The sequence below is a fragment of the Amphiprion ocellaris genome, chromosome 14, assembly GCF_022539595.1.
Source record: "Amphiprion ocellaris isolate individual 3 ecotype Okinawa chromosome 14, ASM2253959v1, whole genome shotgun sequence".
Taxonomy (NCBI): Eukaryota; Metazoa; Chordata; class Actinopteri; family Pomacentridae; genus Amphiprion; species Amphiprion ocellaris.
The window spans coordinates 28,635,583-28,657,499 of NC_072779.1; the positions used below are offsets into that span (position 1 = coordinate 28,635,583).

Consider the following 21,917-nt stretch of genomic DNA (forward strand, 5'->3'; position numbering starts at 1 on the left):
ACCACAATGACTTTACCTCTCTGGTCTCTTCTTGTGGGTAGTTCCACTGTTGAGGGTTACAATAAGAGAATACTTTGTCAACTTCAGGTTTTAGTTTTGCTCAAGGTTCTGTCAGAAATGAGCTACCAATGTTATTGTCAACCATACATTCAGGAACTAATTCCAATAAGCCGTATAGGTGCCGGATTTAAGTATTTTGTTTTTAAATTTTTCCCACTTTTTCAGTCTTGGCTAACCAGCTACCCCCTTCTTGTTCTGTCTCTTGTTTTTCTACCTGACTCGGTCGCTGTTGTGGAGATCCTTAATGTCATTGAGTTGCCTCTGTAGTAAGTGTTTTGTTTTACAGATGCACATCCAACTCCACCATCTCTGACTGCAGCTGGCACTGGTAGTCCTTATTCTACTGTCTGCGAGATTCTGAATCTGCAGCATGTGGAGAACTGTTCATATGCCACTGCCCCAAGTTAACGAGGCTGCAGAGTAGAATAAGGATGTTGTACAGTCCTTTTGTGATAACATAACTGACTGCCATTGCTAGCTGAAGTCCAAAGCAGTGGAGTTGGAGTCCATCAGTGTGACAAAAGGGTCACCAAAGAGGCAGCTGAATGGCATCGAGGGCCACAATAGCAGAAACCCAACAAGCCTGCAGACAGGGAAACACCACACTTGGCTAGCTGGTTCGCAGCAACAGGACTATCGAAGTAAAATACTTATATTTAGCACTTTTTAAAAGTGGTCAGTGAAATATTAAACCTACTATAATACGTTCTCTCTCAACACCTTTGAAGAATGACTGTCCCAACAAAAAGGTCATTTTCCTTGTTTGAACAAATAATTGCTCCACTCTGGAACAGCAGGCTGCTCCCTGGCCATCCAATCTAGTTTTGAGGTTTGCTTAACGCCCTTGGTTATATGAGAAAAGGATTGCAGCGAAGAGCCATTATCCATTTTTCCCCGACTATGTGAAAACTGAACTCTCATGGAGTTGTATTTTATGCAGTAGAGTGGACCACTTCACTGATTCACTCTGTGGTCCATTGAAGAAATTAGAGTCCAACTTGGTCAGTTCAAAGTAAAAACAAGTGCTCAAGCTTCCATCGGAGTAAATGGCAGGAAAAGAAAGAGAACACTAAGCTAGTAATTATTGATCCCACTCTTTGAACAAATGCCAGCAAATGATTCTTTATTATTTTCCTTTACGTCCTTGAATTGTAAAAGGTTGCAAAGGGAGACCGGTGCGCTAAGAATGTACAGGAAGAGAGAATAACAGGTGCAGGCTGTTTTCTGCTGACAGATGAGTGTTATAAGAAGAAGAATAGAAGCCAGGGAAAGACCTCTGCGTTGCATAAAAGCATCAAGGCTCAGGAAAACACAAGCTTTAAATGCATGAATGTACAGTAAGATTTAAGCCATTGCACAGGGGAAAGAAAGCAGGAGAGGAGAAGATTTTATTGTGAGTCTAACCAACAAATTTAGAATCTAGTGAAATGTTTAACACTTATTTCTCAATTTGAGCAGTAAAATAAATTCCTTTAAAAGTATGCTAGGAAAGAAGTTCATAGTTGTGCTCCATATTCTGATTAGTGGCTTCCTTTGATGATTTTATTGTTGGCTAGAATAGAAGCCGCTTTACAGGTTATTGTATTCTCATACAAAGATTTACCTAGAACATTTCGATTTCTATTCTTCTCTGGAAAATGCATATTATAAATTACGTTTTTCACAGTTGTCAGCCTATATCTTCAGTAGACTTTACAGAACAGCCACTCCAGTATCGCAGGTTAGCAGGCCAGGTGCATTGGAAACCTGGCCCTTTGTTTGCAGTGGCTATATGAGATCACATTACCCTACATTATTCAGCTCCAGCTGCAGTCATCCTCGTTTCTCTACACTCACCTCCCCTCCCTTTGTTTCTTCTCTTGTTTGTTCCCTCATCAGCTTGATGCCACTTAAGCTTGACTGGATAATACGTGAGCAGTGACATGCAGGAGGAGTCAGCGTTTACATCACATATTTGGACAAAACTCAGCTGTAATTGATAACATGAGGTTTTGTCTTTCCATTTAGATCTGCCAGTTTAAGTGTACCAACAGGGTGTATTCTCACTCAGTAGCGTGCCTTATCTCAGATTCCTAAATAGAATTGAGACACTGTTAGCACTACCTGTGTGGTGCTGTTGCGAAAAGGTCTATTTTGTCAAAAACAAAACGTAGATTTCTCATAAGAATGTGCTCAAGTCGCAAATAAGCTTGGAGTTGACGCTTTTGATTCACAGTTAAACAACATATCAACTCATCCATTATGCTCACAGGTGGCCTGAACTTTAATTAACAGATCACTGCTTAATGTGTAAACAGTCAAATGTGACCATCAGACACAATTTTGTTGTTTATGTCACCGTAAAAAGCAAAATAAGTTACGTTTATTCAGGCATGCTGGGCCACCAACTATTTTCACATGTAAGAATCAGGAAACAGAAATCACTGGTAAAAGATTAGTACTTTTTCTCTATTGGTAGGGAAAAGTTGAACTGAATCATTCCCTGTTTCAAGGTTTGTACATGACCACACAAATACTGCTGCAGCCAGAACATAGTGTTTTTTCCACAAGGATTTTCTGTTCAGTGATAAATCAGGAGCTCAGAGGAGAGGCAGTTCTCCTGGGAGAGTAGGCCATGAGGTCAGAATTAAGGCTGTCACAATCATGAAATATTAGTAGACTCTTAATTGTCATACAAATAATTGTCTGTAGTAGTTGGAGTGTACTTTTATATTAATTTAATGCTTATATATGTTTGAGATTAGTGGCGTTCGCTTCTTTGAACATCACCTCTTTGCTGCACACAAATGATTTTTATGGAGTTCTACTTTTTTATTTGTCTTAAAACCAAAATGGGCTCTGTGGTGTTTAGCTTTGCAACTAAATCCATTATGTTAATGTCAGCAGATGACCATTAAAATTCAGTCGAATGAATATTAGCAGCTAAATACATCAAAGTAAACTGTTGGTGCCATTAAGCTAAAGCAGAAGAAAGCATGGAAATAATCGCTGAAATATGACATTTGTGTTAGTTTCATCCCACTGTTTCTATACAGATGAATGGAAACAAATCTAGTGATTATGTGAAATGGTCGCCGTCATCTTAGGTTATTGTGATCAGGTGGTTATGTAAAAACTGCTTTGCATAGATACTCAACACGATTCCCTCCAGGAATAGAACTCGAAGACGTGGAACACCTGAAAGATTACATATCACATACCTCAGGAGAGAACTGACATATGGCTGGTGAAAAGGACGCCTGGAATATTCTACTTTGCTGTCAACACGACCATTAGCATGATTATCTTCTGCCTTTATATTTACACGGGTTTTTAATGACAGTGCAAAGGGGTAGCAGGTGGACAGTGTGTAATCAAACATGGGATAGATTTTATCGTCGAGTTCATGTTCATCCCTTTAGCTTGTAGCTAAAGATGGCTCTGGTGTCGGAAATGCATCCACTTTGCACACTGGCTAATGTGCGTAGTAGAAATTTCAGATAAATCCCTGGACAGAGAGTAAGCTTGTGTTGTTTGTAACCACAAATACGCTTGTTGTTGCCAGTGGCTGCAGGCAAATTAGAGGTGCAGATCAGCGAGCTGTGGTTTACAAGAGTGCTGGGATGGTTGATGGCAGATACATACAGCCAAGAATCTCTCTTTTTTTAATCAATTAACTTTACAAAGTTAATTGTTTTAGTGAAGTGCAGTAGCTATGAGTTTTTCAACATACTTGTTAGGTAGGTTGTTGTATGCTGGAGAATTTTCCCACCATTTTTCTGTGGATTTAAGCTGTTTCAGCATCTTGTCTTTCAGTATCTTGTGTTTAATCATGTGATCTCAGATTGTCTCCATTATGTTGAAGTCAGCGCTCTGTAGGAGTCAGTTCATCTGTTGCATATTCCTTTTATTGCTGTGGATAGGTCTTTGTGACACTTGCTACATGTTTGTGGTGGTTTTCACATACTGCACAAAAAAATATGGTCCAATTTGGATGACATTGCAAAATAGATAAGAGTCTAAACACCTTAAGGCCCTAAAACTTTGTCAGTAGAATTGATGTTCAAAACTCCTGAGTTGCCATTTCAAGGATCATTAAATGACTAAATTGACTCACTGTAGTTTGGGTGGGGAAAAATATGGGCCTGCTAAAGTTAAAAATTATGTCATGTACAGCATCAAACATACTGGGATATAAAGCTAACTAGGTCTGACGATTAAGAGCTAATTTTGAAATTCAGATTGTAGGGAAATGATTAAGAAAATTTTATTTAGATTTTGCTCACTTGTTCCTAACCAAATCCACTAGTGCTAGTTTATAAATGGTGTACTGCAAACACCCACCTGTACATTTACCTACTTGCGAGTTGAATATATGTTGTCCTCACTTTACCTAATACAATTATCTTAATGAATGGTAATCTAGCATTATTCTGGTTAAAAACAGAGTAACTGTATTAATGCATAAATGTGTTGTAGACAGAGATGAGCAGTGATGGAAGGAGTATTTATATCTTTTACTTAGTTAATACAAAAAGTGGAAAAGCCCTGCATTGAAAATGTTTAAGTAAAACTATGTAAGTACAGTTGGGAAAATGTACTGAGGTATTAAAAGTAAAAGTTCTTAACTCAGAAAAATGTCTCCTGTCACTGTTATACTATAATACATCATATATCTTTTGATTAAAATATTACTCTTGCATCGTTGTGAAAGCAGAATTTTGATGTCGTAACTCGAACCAGCTGCTTCTCAAAGAACCGGAACTGAGAATCACTAAGAACCAGAATCGATCAACAGAATTGTTACTGATTCACGCCCATGGCAGGTGGGAGTGAGTGTCCAGGTAGTTTAGGTGTGGTGTAAAATTCCACGCCAGTCATTCTTTCAAAGGCAGATGGCAAAGCCACGTCTGGAGCCGCTCATTGTTTATTTATCATCAGCACACAGCAAGCTAAGCTACCTGGCAGTGCTAGTCTTTTGTCTGGAGTCTCTTTATCCATCTAGACTGACTCAACTATTCTAGAGTGGCATCTCTAACTGCACAGCACTGTGCCGCTGGTCAATATTTGAAAGCTTCATTCATTACTTATGTACAGGACATCACTGCCTCCACCTGCCTCTCCCTACCTTTTTTGGAATTTTGTAGTTGTGACAGAGTAAGATGTTTGTCTCTGTGGCTGTGGCATTGTACAAAATAAATCTGTTTATCTTTAAAATGGAATTTGACAGAACTTACTCAGCAGTGTCTGGGTGCTGGTGCTTAATTTAATGCAATTTGGGATTGAAACCTGCTCAGAATGTGTCTGCACTAAACCTTGACTGACTTTTTATAGTATTGTTGGAAAATTAGATTTAATTCCTACCAGCGTTTCCAGCGCACAGCACTGCCAACTTGTCAAGACTGGTGTTGATTATGATTGCGGTCATCGATCTTGACTCTCTAAAGTCAGCATTTATGAAACAATGCATCATACTGTGACAACAAGTACATATTACAGGCGCCAGTCAAGACAATGCAGCCTTCATTTGAATGCGTTTACAGACTCAAGTGTCCATTGTGTTTTCAGGTGATCCTTCTCAACTCATCAAGTTGGGAAATATCACACGACCATGTCAGATTCACCGGGTATTTGTGTTGTAGTTGTTACCTGCGACATGTAAATACTGTATGCACCTTTAACTGTAGTATAAAGGTTGATCTCCTGGTTGTTAGTGGGAATTAAAATATATATTAGAGTACTCTGCATGTTTTAGCCACTTAAAGATATTGATTTGATTATGGTGTTTCCTGTATGCTGCAAATGAATGATTGAGAAATAAAACTTTTGCATAGCTCTGCATGTGGACTATATTTTATGGATATATTTACCTTGGTCCTGTCACAATCTTTTGTAGCTGACCCTCAAGCACTGACGTAAACATTAAAGCTCATAAAGTTGTACCAGTTTAAACCTGGCATTTACAGCTGGCTGTTTTAAGAAATGCCCTGCTACTAGTAGGGCGTTAATTAGCACCACTTCCATCCTGATTTTGGTCGTCTATACTTTGTCCATGATCATCGGACCTGAACAGCAGATGCCTTTATACAGGGTTCTTGGTGTTTTGTTTTCTCCACAAGTGCTGTTCAACATTCATGTTGTTAGCTTTATAAATATACTCAGTATCTCCAGTAGCTCCAGCATTTATGGCAAGGAACTTTGTGTTCCTTGCCATAAAACTTTGTTTTCATGATTTTGCTGTCAGCTTATTATTGTAGTGTTTGTTCTTGTGGCATCTGTAGCTGGGATGCAGCTGTTTGTATGAGAGAGGATGAGAACCTTGATCTCTGTTGATGGAATCGGACACTATTTACATGCCTCCACTGTCTTGGTGTACAGACTACAACCAACAGTCAAACTGCTTCCTGTTTTTGCACCAAAAAGCTCTGAAATACTCTGAAAACAAGCTTTGTACCATTTACCTAACACTTAGCTCCACCAACAGCAGCCTCCGAGAGCAATTTGGGGTAAAAAATAAAAAGATAAATGTTGTCCTTATCTTTGTCTCAGTGACATCAAGCCTTGAAAGTTCTACTGTTGAGTGATAACTAAACACAAACTGAACAAAATATTATACAAAGCTGCTTATTCCAGAGCATCAATAATGATCCATAGGAAGCAACTTTGTCTTTTTCTGTATAGTTGTACAATTTACACCCTGAAGTATAGGACGCATAGAGAAAATGAATGAAGTTAACGACCAGATTGGAAGTATTTCATTGTCCTTATATTGTCCCTTGTCTCTCAAGGCCCTTCAGCATATTTTCACTGAGACTGATCCAAAAAGAATGTCCTTGAAAGTCAGCTGTGTTTTTTTTCCCTCCATGCTTATGTTTGTTTGCTCAATCTGTGTGTGTTCTGTTTGTCTCGTCCTCAGTTTTTCAGAAAGGACCAGGGGGATTTCTTCATCGGCTGCTTGTTTCTAACAGAGCTCAGCACACCCTTTGTCTCCATGGGGAAGATACTTATTCAGGTGAGACAGCATGTGCACCTGTGCATTCATCAGAAACAACCTGGGAAGTCCTACATCTGCTCAGTGTTCTGTACAGTAGCTATAGGTAGCAAAAACATCTTCAGGCTGCAGTTACTTTTCCAGACAGGTCAACTGCCACACTGCCTAGCTGGCCAATCATTTGCTAAACACTAAGCCTGAGCAGCATTTGTCCAATTATAGCTTAGCAACTGTAACTAGGCACAACCGGCCTGTCAAGCTTTGTGTTTCTCCACTTGCTGTGCACATTGGGCTTCACTGGGAGTAGTATACAGCATTTAAAGAGTTTGGAAGATAGTTTCTTTTTGTAACCTTCTAAAAGCAAAACCACACACATTAAATTGTGCTTTAACATAACCTACATACATTAGCATGATTGTACATCCAACTCCATCGAGTATGTCATTAATCATACTATAGTTTGCGAGGATACAAGCCATATTAAAAAACTAAAAGCAGATTAAGGCTGTGTCGTATTTCCCCTCAACGTGGAACCTACTTCAGGATGTTAATGAGAACATTCCATGAATAATTTAATCAATCTAAAATATATTTACCAATAAGGCAGAACATGAACTCAGCAGTTTACTGTCAGAAAACATGTTGCAGATTTGCTACAGTGCAGTGTTGTGCCACTAGGTGGAGCCTTATACTGTTCAATGAGATGGAGATAAGGGTGAAAAGTTGTACTGGGGATGTCTGATATTGGCGTGTAAACAACCATGCCGGATTTCTGGCATGCGGCGCCGGCGTTTGGCCCGAAAAAACAAAAAGATAGGACTACATTGCCAGTTGAGTTCGTCTACCAATGGAATAAGGGGAACGCAGCTTTTGCTCTCAACCAAACTAAAATCACTAGCCAGTGGGAAGTAGAGTGGGGCCAGGTCTTAGAAAGAAGTTGAGCTCCAGCTGCAGGTGAGTCCATTGTTGTCATGGTTACAGTGACGCCGTGGTGCTGTGTCTCAGTGATACAGAAATCTTTAAGAAATTGGTGGATTCAAACTGTAAGCCGCATCACTGGCAAAATCTAGTTACTTGGTCCTTGTGTCATTTCTGACCTTCCCTGAAAATTTCATCCAGATCCGTTATTCCGCTTTTTTTGAGTAATGTTGTGCACAGACAAATAGATGGAAAGACAAATGAACACAGATCTTCACATAGCTCCGTCGCGTTGGTTGGCAGAGTAAATAAAAATAAATGGCGCTTCGCGTGGTTGGAAGAGTTAAACAGAGACGCCAAGCCCTTTGGTTACTGGTGCAAAAAAATGAAGGAGCCGAGTTCTTGCTTCTGTACCATGTGCTCAAAAAACTCATGTATGCAACTAACAGCAAAAAAGTGCTGTCACGTCACGAGTCAGACCCACAGAGCTGCTGTCCGCTCTGACACTCACAACTCGTTTACCGGGAGCAACAGCCACTGCTGAGGTACCGACGTCAGACTAACTGGGTTTGTGATTTAAAAACACACGTGTGCTCGTTCATTACAGAACACGGCTTGTTGTTCACCAGATCACAGCCACTCGTTAATCTGTGTAAAAAGTTGGCTGAAGATAAAAATGCCTTGTCAAAAATGTCCGTGTCAAATCAGCATGCTGGTTCCATAAATACACATGGCATAGCACCAGCTTTTAAGAAATGAGCACTGTAACGTTTTTGTTATTATTTGAACTGAAGTATAGTTTGCTGTTATAAACTTTATTTGCACTGTAACTGTTTGCATTTCAGAGTAAATAGTGCAAATAGTGCACATATTGTTAAAAGGTGAATCAATGTCCTTTTCCGTGTCTTTTACTGATTGGTCGCTAAACAATATATGTGCACCATGTTGTAGTCAGATGGAGAACCTACCACCACCTACTGACCTTTTTAGTATTACTATAATCTGCATTCTGAGTTTGTGAAGGCAGATATTTTCATTTCTTATTAATTAGCTAGATTGTACCCCGACCCCCACCCAAAGCCAAAAAAGTTCAGGTTTAGGATTATTTTTCACTTTAAGCCCTGCAATTGTGGCTGTACAACTGCAACTGTGGATATACAGATGCTTGCAGCATCCAAAAACCCAAGTATCTCTATTTCATTTGGGATGTACCTTGTCACTGTTCCATCAATAATTAAGGTGCATGGCTCACCAAAAATACAAAAAACACGTCAGTCAGCAGCATTCATCCAACAAACCATGGCACAGTCCACTCTCCCCGTCTCTTGACCCATCCGTTGCAGTTAATGTTCCACCCATACAGAAGACATTACACTCTACACTCTGGTAAACAGTGTGTATTGTTTTAGTGGTCTGCTGCAGGCTTACAGTGCATTAATCTAAGAATAGACTAGCCTTTACTGTGCAGCTCAGTGAAATCGGTTGACCGCATGCTCTCAGGTCTTTGCTGACATCTGGCGTCTGTGGAGAAAAACAGCAAAGCCAAGCTGTACTGCTGCCCTCTTTTGGAATCAGATCAGCACTTACAGATGCTGCCAGACATTTTTACTGCTCTCAACAGCAGTGCTGATTGATGCTGTCTAGATCAGTGTGACACTACCTGATGTGAGCATACGCCATCTTACAGCAACTGTGTATTTGTACTGTGTACTGTACTGGCCTGCGGTATCTGTAGTTTCCTTTCCAGAATCATCCAAATTTGAATTATCAGGCCTGCTATAAACTGAACAGGAAATCTAACACTCAGGATGTTAACAGAGCAGACTAAATAATATATTAAATTTGTGTATTATTATGTACAATGTAAAAAATTTGTTTTTTAAACCTTTTTCAACTGTCGTTTTTAAACAATTTACCCTTATTTTACTGATCTGTTTTGTTAAATTATCAATAATAAGTAATAAGATTGCATAAAAAGGTATTCATTTGCATGTCAACAGTGAAAAAAAATCAACCTGTCAATAATAGCCACATCAAGCATATGTATTTTTACAGATGGCAATGTATTCTTTTAAAATGTTGGACTGCAAAATTACTTTTTTTTTTACTGTAAAGTTAAATCTGCATAAACAGATTTAATTTTACAGATATTTTTGTGTTGAGAAAAAACAATGTATATGAAGGGTTAAAAAATGGTTTAAAAATTATTATTTGAATTGTTTTTGTAAAACTACAGGAAAAAGGTATTTATTTACACGTTGACTGTAAAAAAAAAAAAAAAAAAAAAAGAAGAACAGGCCAAAATTTTTATTAATGTCCACATTTATACGAATGGTAATTCTTTTGCAGTATTTGACTGTAAAAATACAGTACTTTTTAAATGTTATTTTATCAGTAGAAGAAAAAATCTTATTTTATAGATGTTTGCTGTTATTTGAAAGAAAAGAATATGTGTATTAAAGATTGAATAATAGTACAGTGGTCCCTCGTCTATTGCAGGGGTTATGTTCCAGACCCTCCCACAATAGACGAAAATCCGTGAAGTAGCAACCATATTGTAACCCTTAAATACTGGTCGACTCAGCCGTCTCCAGGGCTGTGGGTCAGGCAGGTTACAGTTATCTTGCGTTTTTATGCTCATATCTTTTGCTGTCTTTCATGCTAAATATCCCCAGCATTATTCACCGCTCAGCACAACAAACACGCACCACGCTCTTATTGACTCTCCCGCGGTACCACAATTAAATCAGCGGTACCAAAAATAATAAGAATGCGAAACCAACATCTGGGACACAGAGCAGGGCAATAAGCAAACACAAAGCAATAAAATATCTGACCAAATAATCAAGGAAATAAGATCCAAGGCACAACATAAATAAACACCAAAATAATAAACAAAATAAAGTAAATGCAAATGAACACAATCATACACAAATCCAATGCTACAATATTTATTGTAATATTACTCTGCCAAGGAACGTGACAATTGGCGTACATTTGTCTGTGAATCTGTCTGTTCATGTGCAACATTACTCAAAAACGGATTTGGGTGAAATTTTCAGGGAATACCAGAAATGACACAAAGATCAAGTGATTTGATTTTGGCAGTGATGCAGCTTATTGTCTGGATCCACAGATTTGTTAAAGATTTCCCATTGCAAGATATAGCGGCTGGCACAACGTCACTGTAACCATGACAGCAAGTGAACGATGTGTCAGTTGCCTGCTGACAAATACGCGATTGTGATCCTGCTACAAATCCACCGTTGTTGACTTATCGGAAATGATACAAGGAAGAACTGATTAAATTGTGGGGTTGTTTTGGCCTCCCATCAATTTCTGCCACCTGCTACATATTAGGTCAGACGATGCGGTATCCATGCATAACATACACATGCATAGCACACGCCTGTGTTCAGTGCAAGGTCAGGGAATGAACAGTCTTGGCGGAGTACTGAGCTCTCTGAGAGCTCTTCTTATTATATATTTTAAGGCTTTATAAACCCTCCCCACACACTACACATCACTGCAGAGCAACACTATGCCCCGCGATCAGAAGTCTATGTGAAACGGACTATACCATAGACTGTATAATAAATTTTAATAAATATAATGAAGTATAATAATTATACAGTCTATGTGCTATATCCGGGAGACAGAGGAGACTGATGCTACGGTCGCTGAGCCAATGCCCAGTGCCCAGTGTTGTACTACGCATTTTATTTTGATTAAATATTCTTTTAGTATGTTTTAATTTTTTTTTTTAAAAATAAAGTTTTTGTATTGTTTTCAGTTTTTTAGGCTAGAAAATGATTATTTTACCGCAAAAAAATATAATGTAGCGATCACAGAGCCAGTAGCTATGACTGAACTGTTGTGCTGCAATGCACTATGGGAGTTCGGGGTGGTGGGGATTTAAATGTCATTATTGTGGTTTATGTTAGTGTTCCAGTGTTATTAGTGTTTGTGTTTTATTGTGTTTTTGTGGTTTAGTCAGCCTAGTTAGTTTGGTTAAGTGTTATGTTGTCAGGACTGTGAGTATGAAGTGTAGTGTGTTTGATGACTTCATGCCACATTTTCAATATCACTGATGTGTCTGTGTCAAAGTAAAGGTATTTGACAGTTGCATAGTACATAAAAGGCAGATATCCGTTCTCCAGCATCATTCTCCAACGCAGCTCGTCACAAAAATAAATATAGAAAGATATCTATACCACAAAATTCTGCGATATAGCGAAACATCTGCGATACCAAATGCAATTTAAAAATCTGCCATACAGTGGGACTGCGAGAAGTGAACTGATACAGCGAGGGACCACTGTACATGAAACTGTTATTTTTACAGATTTGACCTGATTTTTAAATCACAGTTAATAACTAGTAAAATCACAGAAGCAAAGGTATTAATTTAAATGATAGCTATAGACACATATGTTTGTTTGATGCAGGCTGCAGCACAAATCACATCATCATTCTTATGTATACACATAAATGTTTTTATGGAGAAAAAAAACGCAAAAATGATCATTCCCACTGAAATCGGGACACATTAACTGCAAAATAATCACATTATGCATATTTTTGCATGCTGTTCCACCTGAGATGATTTCTTTTAATACTTTATGAAAAAATGGAGGGATTTTTAATATGTAAATGCAAACTTAGAATATATCTGACAGAAACCAATGACAAATATGTGATCAGTTTACACAGATCACTAAGACTGGAACTGCGAAGATGTGTTTTCTCTGTGTTTTATTGCTTCTCTAAATTGTTCTCTCCATCTACACTCCTTCTCCATCCCTCCCTCTTTTGGTCTCCTCCATCAGCTCAGCCTCCAGGACAGCTGGCTGCACAAGGCCAATGGTGGCATAGTACTGCTCACCTTCTTTATGTGCCGCATCGCCCTCTTCCCCTACATGTACTGGATGTATGGCCGCCACTACGGAATCCCCCTGTACAGCGTGCCCTTCCACCTGCCACTGTCCACCAACCTGGGCAACTCATGCATCCTGGCGCCGCAGGTCTACTGGTTCGTCCTGCTTTGCCGAAAGGGCTACCGTCTGTACCAGCGCAGCCGCATGCCCGACACGTCTCCGGCGGCTGCTGTCACTGACAATTCAAAGGATAATTGATACCCACTTTCCGACTGCTCGCTCAAGCCGCACACTCAGCTACTAATGCAGCTCAACCCCACCATTTGTACTGTAGTACACCAGGACTGCCTGCTCTTGTTCCACAACTCCTGGGCATTTCTCTGCACACTTTAACTCCTCCGTTACAAACCTCCTGCCTAAGTGGACCTCTCCACCACCGATCTACTACTGAAGTTTGGTGATTTGGGTTTTTATTTTTTCCTTTTTTGAGGGATTTGGCTCCTGCCTGGATCTTGTTGAAGTGCTACACTGTGTCTGTCTACATTTACAACACTGAAGAAAAGGTCATGATTGCCTCACCGCGTGTAAAATGTGAAGCACCAGAAACTAAAGAGGAGCTTCCGTGGAGAGACATTATCTTATCTCTTACTCCTACTGTGTTTACAGCTGCTGCTGATTGGGAAGGTCTGTTACAGTGTGTGTGAGCGGCTGTTACGACAGGCTGTAATTAATTTAATGGTTTTTTGCTGTAAGAGTGATGTGTCAGATAGCTGCTTTTCCTCTCCCATCGCTTCACGTATCATAAGAAGGTTTAGGAACTGTGATGGGGGGGGTTATAAATTCAGGCAGTATTAGCAGGACAACTCTATGAGGAATACAGGTCACCTCATCCACATTTAGAAGGTAAAACAGCTACACTATTTGCACCCAGTTAATGTGATAACCTCTGACTTTTCATTTTATTTCACACACAGCATGTTGCATATCAACAATCCCACCTTCCTAAAAGTTTTTTGACGCATTTTTTTTTACAAGAATGAACATTTTCGGGACTTTGCTTTGATAGTAACCTCAATAGCCATGTTTCCACAGCAGATCTTTATGCATGTTTTGAAACATTGCATCAGAGAAAGTTAGTGAAAGCTACAAACTTCGACTTTTTTTGTGCGCCCTATGCGTGCATAATGAGAGATGTTCCCACCTTTTTCAAATAAGTTCTTTTGAAGCAAACATTTAACTCACGTGACTGATTAGCTGTTTTGTGGTCTTCACCTCAGTACAGCATGAAACATGTCTGACATCAGCTGACATGAAAAAATAATTACAACTTTCCTAATTCAAAGCAATTCATGAAGAATTCTATCCATTTTTCTCCTGTATGTGAACACATTTTTGTTTTTTTTCATCTTCTTTGAGGCTGCAAACAGCTGGTTTTGTTTCCTGCTTCAGCCTATAGCACCACCTTCTGACACTACACAGTTTATTCTCTCCAAAGCAGGTCATGGAAACAATTCTTTTATTCCAGACTTTTTGTGACATTTTAACAGCCCACTTCAAATTCACCTGACAGTTATATGGAAACATGACTAATGTCCTGGCAAACCAATCTTCATTTTTTGCAGAATTTGCATCCGTTTGAGAAAAATGCAAACCGCATTGCTCTCAAAGTGAGTGAATAATAATAATAATAATAATAATAATAATAATAATAATAATAATAATAATAATAATAATAATAATAATAATATGAAGCCATGATTGGATGAAAAATATCCCTCTATGACAAAATGTAGTGCTTTTAAACTAGCTTACACCCAAGTGGAACGATTCTCAAAGTTCTGTTTTAGAATTCCTGCTGTGTTACTGTATATTGTTTGTGTATGTGAGGGTTTCATAAAAACAAAATCCCTGTTTAAATTACTTTTGTGCATTTTGGCTACCCCTCTGACAACCAGAGGTGATGCAGGGCAGCTTGAGATGCCTTTGAGGGTCAAAAGTCAGTCAAAGCTGCCTCTCAGACATACATTTAGAGGGTGGTATGATAACGCATAATGTGGGTTTAAGGTCGGATGGTTCCCAACTGAACTCAGGGCCAAGGTCAGAGCAATAAGGTGAGCGGTGGCTCAGCAGAAAACACTTGAGCAGAGGATTAAAATTTCCGAGCAGAAAAAAAAGAGGGTGTTATTAGGAAGTGTGATTGCTGACAGTTTAGTTTCTCTGAAGCTCCAGCGATCTATATGCACTTGTGTAGCACTTAACACACAGAGTTGTATATACTTTACCGTTCTTAGTGAGTTACCTCATGTTTTACTTTCACTAGAAAGATTGTTTTAAAACTTAAACCTACTGTATATCTTGACAATGTGACGAGTGAGGACCATTTTTGTCATGCATAAAGACGTTTATCTTAAAAAGCTATATGAAAGAAAGTCTCATGCTTCAGTTTTGATTATTTCTTTATATCAAAGAATAGATGCTGCAGGATTAGTCTTATACACAATCTAACCCTTGGAGTTGATTTAACTCCTTTAATAATAATCGTAGTGATGGCTAGGAATGCGTCAATGGCCTTTTTTTGTGTTCTGTTAAGTCAATCTATGCAAAAGATGCTGCAAGGCATGTGTGCAACACTAATATCAATTCATAACTAAGTGATCCATGGCTCACGTTATCTGATTTTGGGACCTGAAATTTATTTCTTCTATACATTTTGACTCCACACCCCAGATCATGGTTTCGTGTTGCAATTCAGCACTTTGCTTGTTTTTTAAAATTTCCCTCACCTCACATTTTAGTGAATTCATAATCTTGTAATGCTGAAAATAACAACTAAAAATTGGTTATTACCCATAATCGTTTCAGTGCACGTTTACAGCTGCAGCTCAATTTACAAATTGTGCTACTTTATACCAACTTCATAGGGCTGTTGCAACTAATACAAAAAACTATTTCAATACAGGGTGGCACGGTGTTACAGTGGTTCACACTGTAGCCTTATAGCAACAAGTTTCTGGGTTCAAACCTACTGGTATGTCTTCTCTGGATGCTCTGACTTCAGTCCAAAGACATGCGGTCGGTTGCAGGTCCAGGTTTAGCTAATGGACAGATGCATTGAATGCAGCTTACGTAACCTTAATCTTAATTAATTAACTAGAATGGACATGACTAACAGGCCTTTGTCATCACAGCATTTCCAAATGGCTGCCAACAACCCTACTTTTATTCACTTCATTGTATCCTTGGTTTCAAGTCCAAAACCTTTCCATAATTTACTTACTGAGATGGTTTTATTTGACCTGTTTCTTACATTTTTTACATTTTGCACTAATACACCTTCCTCACTTTTGCTGATCTGAATTAACAGCCAGCCACAATGTTAAAACCACTGTTCTAATATTGCGTAGTTCCCCCTTGTGCTGGACGGGACAATAGCTGGAACCTCTGGGGCTGTCTGGCACCAGGGCATTAGCAGCTGTTAACCGATTATTTGCCCTTGATAATTTAACCAATTTTAAAAAATATTAACTGATAAGGTGGAAAGCTACATCAGACTGTATTGTAATTTAGCTGTTGTACCTGGTTGCACCATCAGGTGGAGCCTCCAGCTGTTTGTCTTTTGTGACGTTAATGCCTACAGACCAGAACAACATATTCATTGTGAGCCTTGACTCACTACGACTGTGTTTCTATAGCTGTATCAGCAACTTATGTCACGTGTCAGTTATCAAAAATAGCTACTGTGTTGTCAATTTATTGATTGATACCGCCTCCAATCATCAGTTAAGGAAATAGTCAATTGTTCTGACACATCCTGCAGCGGCCTGTGAAATGTTTTGAACAGTTCCTGAACAGTTTTGCAACATTACACTGCCAGGAAAGTGCCATCATTTCATCTGTCAGTGGTTTTAATATTGTGGCTGATTGGTTTAGAGAAGAATCAGAAAACAAACTTATCTAAAATTTTGTAAAATAAGCTACCATGAGCTCCAATATGCTATCAGACCAAGGGGAGAGGCTGAGTGTGTCAAATTAAGCGAGGATGTCTTTCACTGCTTATAGATTCAGCGGTTAATACCTAGATTACTGATGGGATCAAAGCGACACTTCATATTAGACACCCTGTCTGCTGGCTCACAAGGCTCGACCCGCAGAGTTTACTGTAAATACTTAACCCACAATTCAAACGGTGCTTCTCTTAAAAAGAGAGCCATGACTTGAGCGTGGGGGAAAGGTGCTGAGTTCTCTTGTTGGTCGAAGGCCTGTTTGCTGACCAGCAGCGTGAGGAGAGGCGAGCTTGCTGAATGATGGGCTTGTTTGTCTGGTTTGGCTGTGGCCCAGCAGAGTGCAGGCCTCTTTTATCGCAGATCAGGCTACCATTACTGGAAACATCCCGTGGTCTTTGTTCAGCTAAATTCTCCCACTCTCTTCTTGTGATGTCTCTAACAGCCTGTCAAACGTCTACACCTTCTCAACCAGTGTGTCACTATAGTCAGACATCTAAACTTATTTAAGATTCAGAGCAGCAGGTCATTCCTTCTTATGTCTTCTCCCTCCTACATTTGAGCTCATCTGTTTGCTCTGCAGCTTTAGAAAGTTGCAGGAATAGTCAGCAGATCACTGCAAGCTCTCCATCCTCTCTGCTGCCATCTGTTGTCAGGATTATCTACTGCTCGTCTACTCAGCAGTTTACAGGCCGTGCAACTGTGCATGTCTCCTATGCAGTCAGCTGAGATTTACACATCTCGGTTTCCCGCCACCGTGACCTCACCCTCCAAGAAATGCACTGAAAAAAAGACATAGTCTGCTTTTATTGTTCATATTTTAACAAGTAATTATTTAAATTTGATCATTTTAGCTGCAAAAAAATAAAAAAAACAATAATCTGTACTCAAACAGCATTTCGACCAGAACTTTATTTTTGTTTTATTTTGGGTGGAAAAGTTTTTTAAAATAGTGTTATTAAGATCATCCTAAACTCAAGCCTATATCGGTAGTTTGAGCTTTGTAAAAAAATACCACAGTTTGACTTTTTCTCAAATTAAGATTTTCAAAAAAAAATTTTTGCCCAGGAATCAGATTTTGACAACTTCACTGAACAGTTAAATACACAGGAATTTTACTAGCTGGACCGATGAGGTATTAACAGCAGTTTTAGGCTTAGCTTTGAAATCATGGAACAAATATTTAAACATTTTTACATTCCACCATTTTTGATGTTTTATGCCCGTCAAAAAAAATTTTTTTCTTTCTATTTTAAATAGTTTTGTATTTAAGCTTGTTATTGTTTAATTTAAAATACAAGTTCAAGGCAATTTGTGTATTTGTAAAGATGTTTTGTCCAAAAATTAATTGAAATTTATTTTCTTTCACCCAAATGGACTGATACAGATTCCTAAAAAATACATAAATAAATGATTAATTGTCTGATCTGAAGTCAGCCCAGAGCTTACCGTGCTATCCATACTCGTTCTTTTGAGTTTCTTACCCAGGGGAATGACATCCACATTACTTCCATCGCTAGGAGTTGATCACTGCCACATAAAATCATTAGAAAAATTGTTACGAGAGGTAAAAGACACGAGGAGTGCACATATCTATATATCACTCACTATATTCTTAACATAGGAAATCTTAAATTTATCCTTTTTGCTCAGGGTTTGATGACGTTTGATGAAAAATTGTTAACATACAGTATGCGTGTATAGAGGTTTATTGTAAGGTGTTGAAACTGTGAGACTGATTCTTGAGATGATCACATCTAAAATAGTGTGCTGGTTCTTTGTGTTTTTGTTTTTTTTTTTCTTTTAGAATTTTCCTCTATTTATGCTTCCTGACATGGCTTGTGATACTTCAACTACTAAGGGTTGGTAAACCAAAGATTGTCAGGCACTTTAGCTAACAAAACTAGTAATATGAAGACATTTTCATGACTTTTACCAATTTAGACATACTGTACATGATTTGTCTTAATAGCTAAGATACCCAACTCTCTCTGAAAAACTTACTACCCTCCGATCTTATCCTCTTTGTTTTGGTCCTAGAGAGTGACCAGTATTGGGATGTAGTGGAAAAAACACTCACGAGTTGATTCTTCACTGTCACATATGTAGTTATTTTAGCAGTTGTGTTGTGAATCTACATCATCGTTACATTTTTTGGAGTCGTTAACACTAAAATCATCCTCTTTCCTTTACGTAAGGATATAGTTTAATCTAGTGACACCTCTTTATTGGGAACATGGACACCAAAATTAAGCAGCTAGCATTATTTTAAGTAAAAGTGTAATTCCATGCCCACATTTTAGCATTACCTTTATGTTAAATTGTTGTAGAGCCCATGCTATGCTTAATCCTGTACTGCTAAGTCATACTAGCATAGTCCTACATTGTCTGCCTGTTGCTAGCATTATTTTGAGTGGAAGTTAATTTGATGCAAACATTTTAGCATAAACTTTGTGATATTGCTAATTTGTTAACTTACAATTTGCCCCTGATTGATTTCCAAGCTAACACTTAATACAGTGCACAGCTGCTGTCCTAATGATGGGCCTACACTATTTTAAACATTTATTTTGAGAAATTTCATTACATGCTAACATTTTAGCATTTGTCATGAAGCAAATGTTAGTGCTTTACCCTATACTGCTAACTCAAAGCAAGCTTCAAGCTAACATTGAATATTTACATTAACATTAGCATTGGCTTACTTCAGTCAGCCTCTTGCTAACATTATTGTGAGTGGAAATTAATTCCATGCCAACGTTTTAGCATTTACTTTGTGTTAAATTGCTGCAGTCTAGGCTAATGTGTCATCTTAGCTTTAACAAGCTTCAAGCTAACACTAAGGTTTCACGTGATTAACTTATATGCGAACATAGGTCTGTACTGACACTAACTGTATTTAAATTTTTTTGTAGACTACATGCTAGTGCTTTATCTTCTGTTACAGAGTCGTAATAATCTTCAAACTAACTGATAATATCTTGCGCGGCATCTAAATAAAATGTTAGCTGAACAGTAGGCTTACTGACTTATGCAAGCTCATGCTATGCTAACACTTTAGCGTCATTTTGTGTTGAATTACTGTAAAATCTTTGGTCACCACTTATCTCAAACTACATTAAGTGATAGCAGACAAGCTGACACCTTAGCATAGACCTTCACTCTGTAGTAGATACTAGCTTCTTGCTAACATTATTTTGAGTGAAAACACACTTGTTTAGCTAGGTCTTTAGGCTAACACAATATCTTGAGTGGGTGCAGACTACATGCTAACATTTTATCTTTTTAGTGATGGCAAGCTCCAAATTAACATTTAGAGTACGTCATGTTATATGTTGGGTGATAGCTAGCATTATTTTCAGTAAGTGTACAGCAATGCTAACACTTAAGCATATATTGCTTTGTGTTGAGTGGCTCTACTACATGCTAACACATTGATGAGAAACTATAAACTCTAAGTCAATACTTATAATAAAAGTAATAAAAAATATATAAAGCTTCCATGTTAATACTTCAATATAGGTCATTTGTAATATTACGGTATACAAAACCTAGCATTCAAAGTTCATGGCTAATTTCGGTGTCTATGTTCCTACCGTTTAATGGGTAAACTATGGATTCTGGAGTTGTAAATGGGAATGATGGGGTCTCTTCTGCTCCTGTTTGTATAATTCTCACATATCCATTCAGGGTTGGTCCCTCCTGTTTGGGCAGTGCAGGATTTGGGCTGGAGGTGGGGTAAAGTTAAATATTGGTTTTCAACTTAAGATTGGGTTTAAAAATGATGACCTAATGCATTTCTATTGTGTTGGATGAATATAGTATGTGTTGGATTGGGAATAACTTGGGAATCAGCCAACAATATTCTGCTGTTTCCTTTTCTACGATGTGATCACAGCCAATAAAATGCATTTTATCATACAGATTTTGGATGGGCTTGGATTTTAAGCGCTGCAAAAACTGTTTGCTGGGGCTGATTTTGATCTGTGGACAGTGAACCAAACTTGGTCTCCAGTGCCTTGTGAAAAATCTATTTGTGATAGCCACAAAATTCAGTATGAAAGAGCTAAGCTGGCAGGCAGTGTTTACAGGTTGTGGCTGTATTTATCGTGTTGATTTTCATCTTCATATCCTTAAAGAGAAATCATACTTTGGTCTTCACAGCAATCATCCTCCCCAAAAAATAAAGTCTCATAGTTTGTAAAAGTCATATAATTGAATTTAAACTATCTGAAACAAACTGCTATGCATTTACTGCTAGATTGAGAATAGACCTTGTCATCTGATCCAGTTGAAATTAAGGCCTTTATATTCATATTTTGTAGTGTTTCACATCTTATAGCATTTCATCACTAATTAAAATGATTAAACAGATCCCATAATATTGTTTTTCTGAATGAATATACATCATTTGAAGTCGAACCCTTTAAAGCGTAGATATATTACGGGCTTGAATTTGTTTGCTGTGTTTCTGTTGTTCCTGGTGGATGTGTATGTTTTGGATTTTAATCTCGACTCGCTGTCCATATCACTCACCGTTCCCGACTGACTTAAATGCAGCACCTTCACAACCTTTAACACTTCCTGCCCCATATTATTTTTGATAGCATTCTTATTTTTCATACATATAAATATATATATATCAGATTTGATGCATCTGTCATTTTTTGTAGCGTGACCTTTTCTGCGGAAATTTCCTATCTGAAATGAGACTGAACTGTTTTATGAAATAATAGGAGGAGTTATGTACTGTAGCTGCAACTTGTGAATTCAGAGCACCCCTTTAAAATTCAATAAATTTGATTTGATAGACTGTTTTGAACGAGTGTCTTTTTAAAGAAAATTTCCTTCGACTCCATATGTGTGTCTCTGCAAGCCAGCAACATTTGTTTGGCAGTAAAACTCCATGAAACTATTGAATTTAGTGTTTATCTGTTATATTTAGTTAATAACTTATCTCTCCCACTAATTGTTTACTCACATGGATTGACAGACTTGTAAGGGGCGTCCAGCTTTCTGCAAAAAATTGAAATAGCCATAGACTGTGTATAAAAGTTCGCTGTACAATGTAAAAAATAAATAAGGTAATCT

At 38.2% G+C, this 21,917-nt stretch overlaps 1 protein-coding gene across 1 annotated transcript in view; it reads left to right on the forward strand.

Moving 5' to 3' along the window:
• tlcd3a (TLC domain containing 3A) overlaps positions 1-21,639 on the forward strand; it is a 41,607-nt gene extending 19,968 nt beyond the window's left edge. Inside the window, exons 4-5 of the mRNA XM_023280066.3 lie at positions 6,956-7,051; positions 12,778-21,639. Of these exons, the coding sequence (XP_023135834.1) occupies positions 6,956-7,051; positions 12,778-13,083 (402 nt within the window). The 3' untranslated portion in view covers positions 13,084-21,639. The remainder of the gene's footprint in view (positions 1-6,955; positions 7,052-12,777) is intronic.
• The last annotated feature ends 278 nt before the right edge of the window (positions 21,640-21,917 follow it).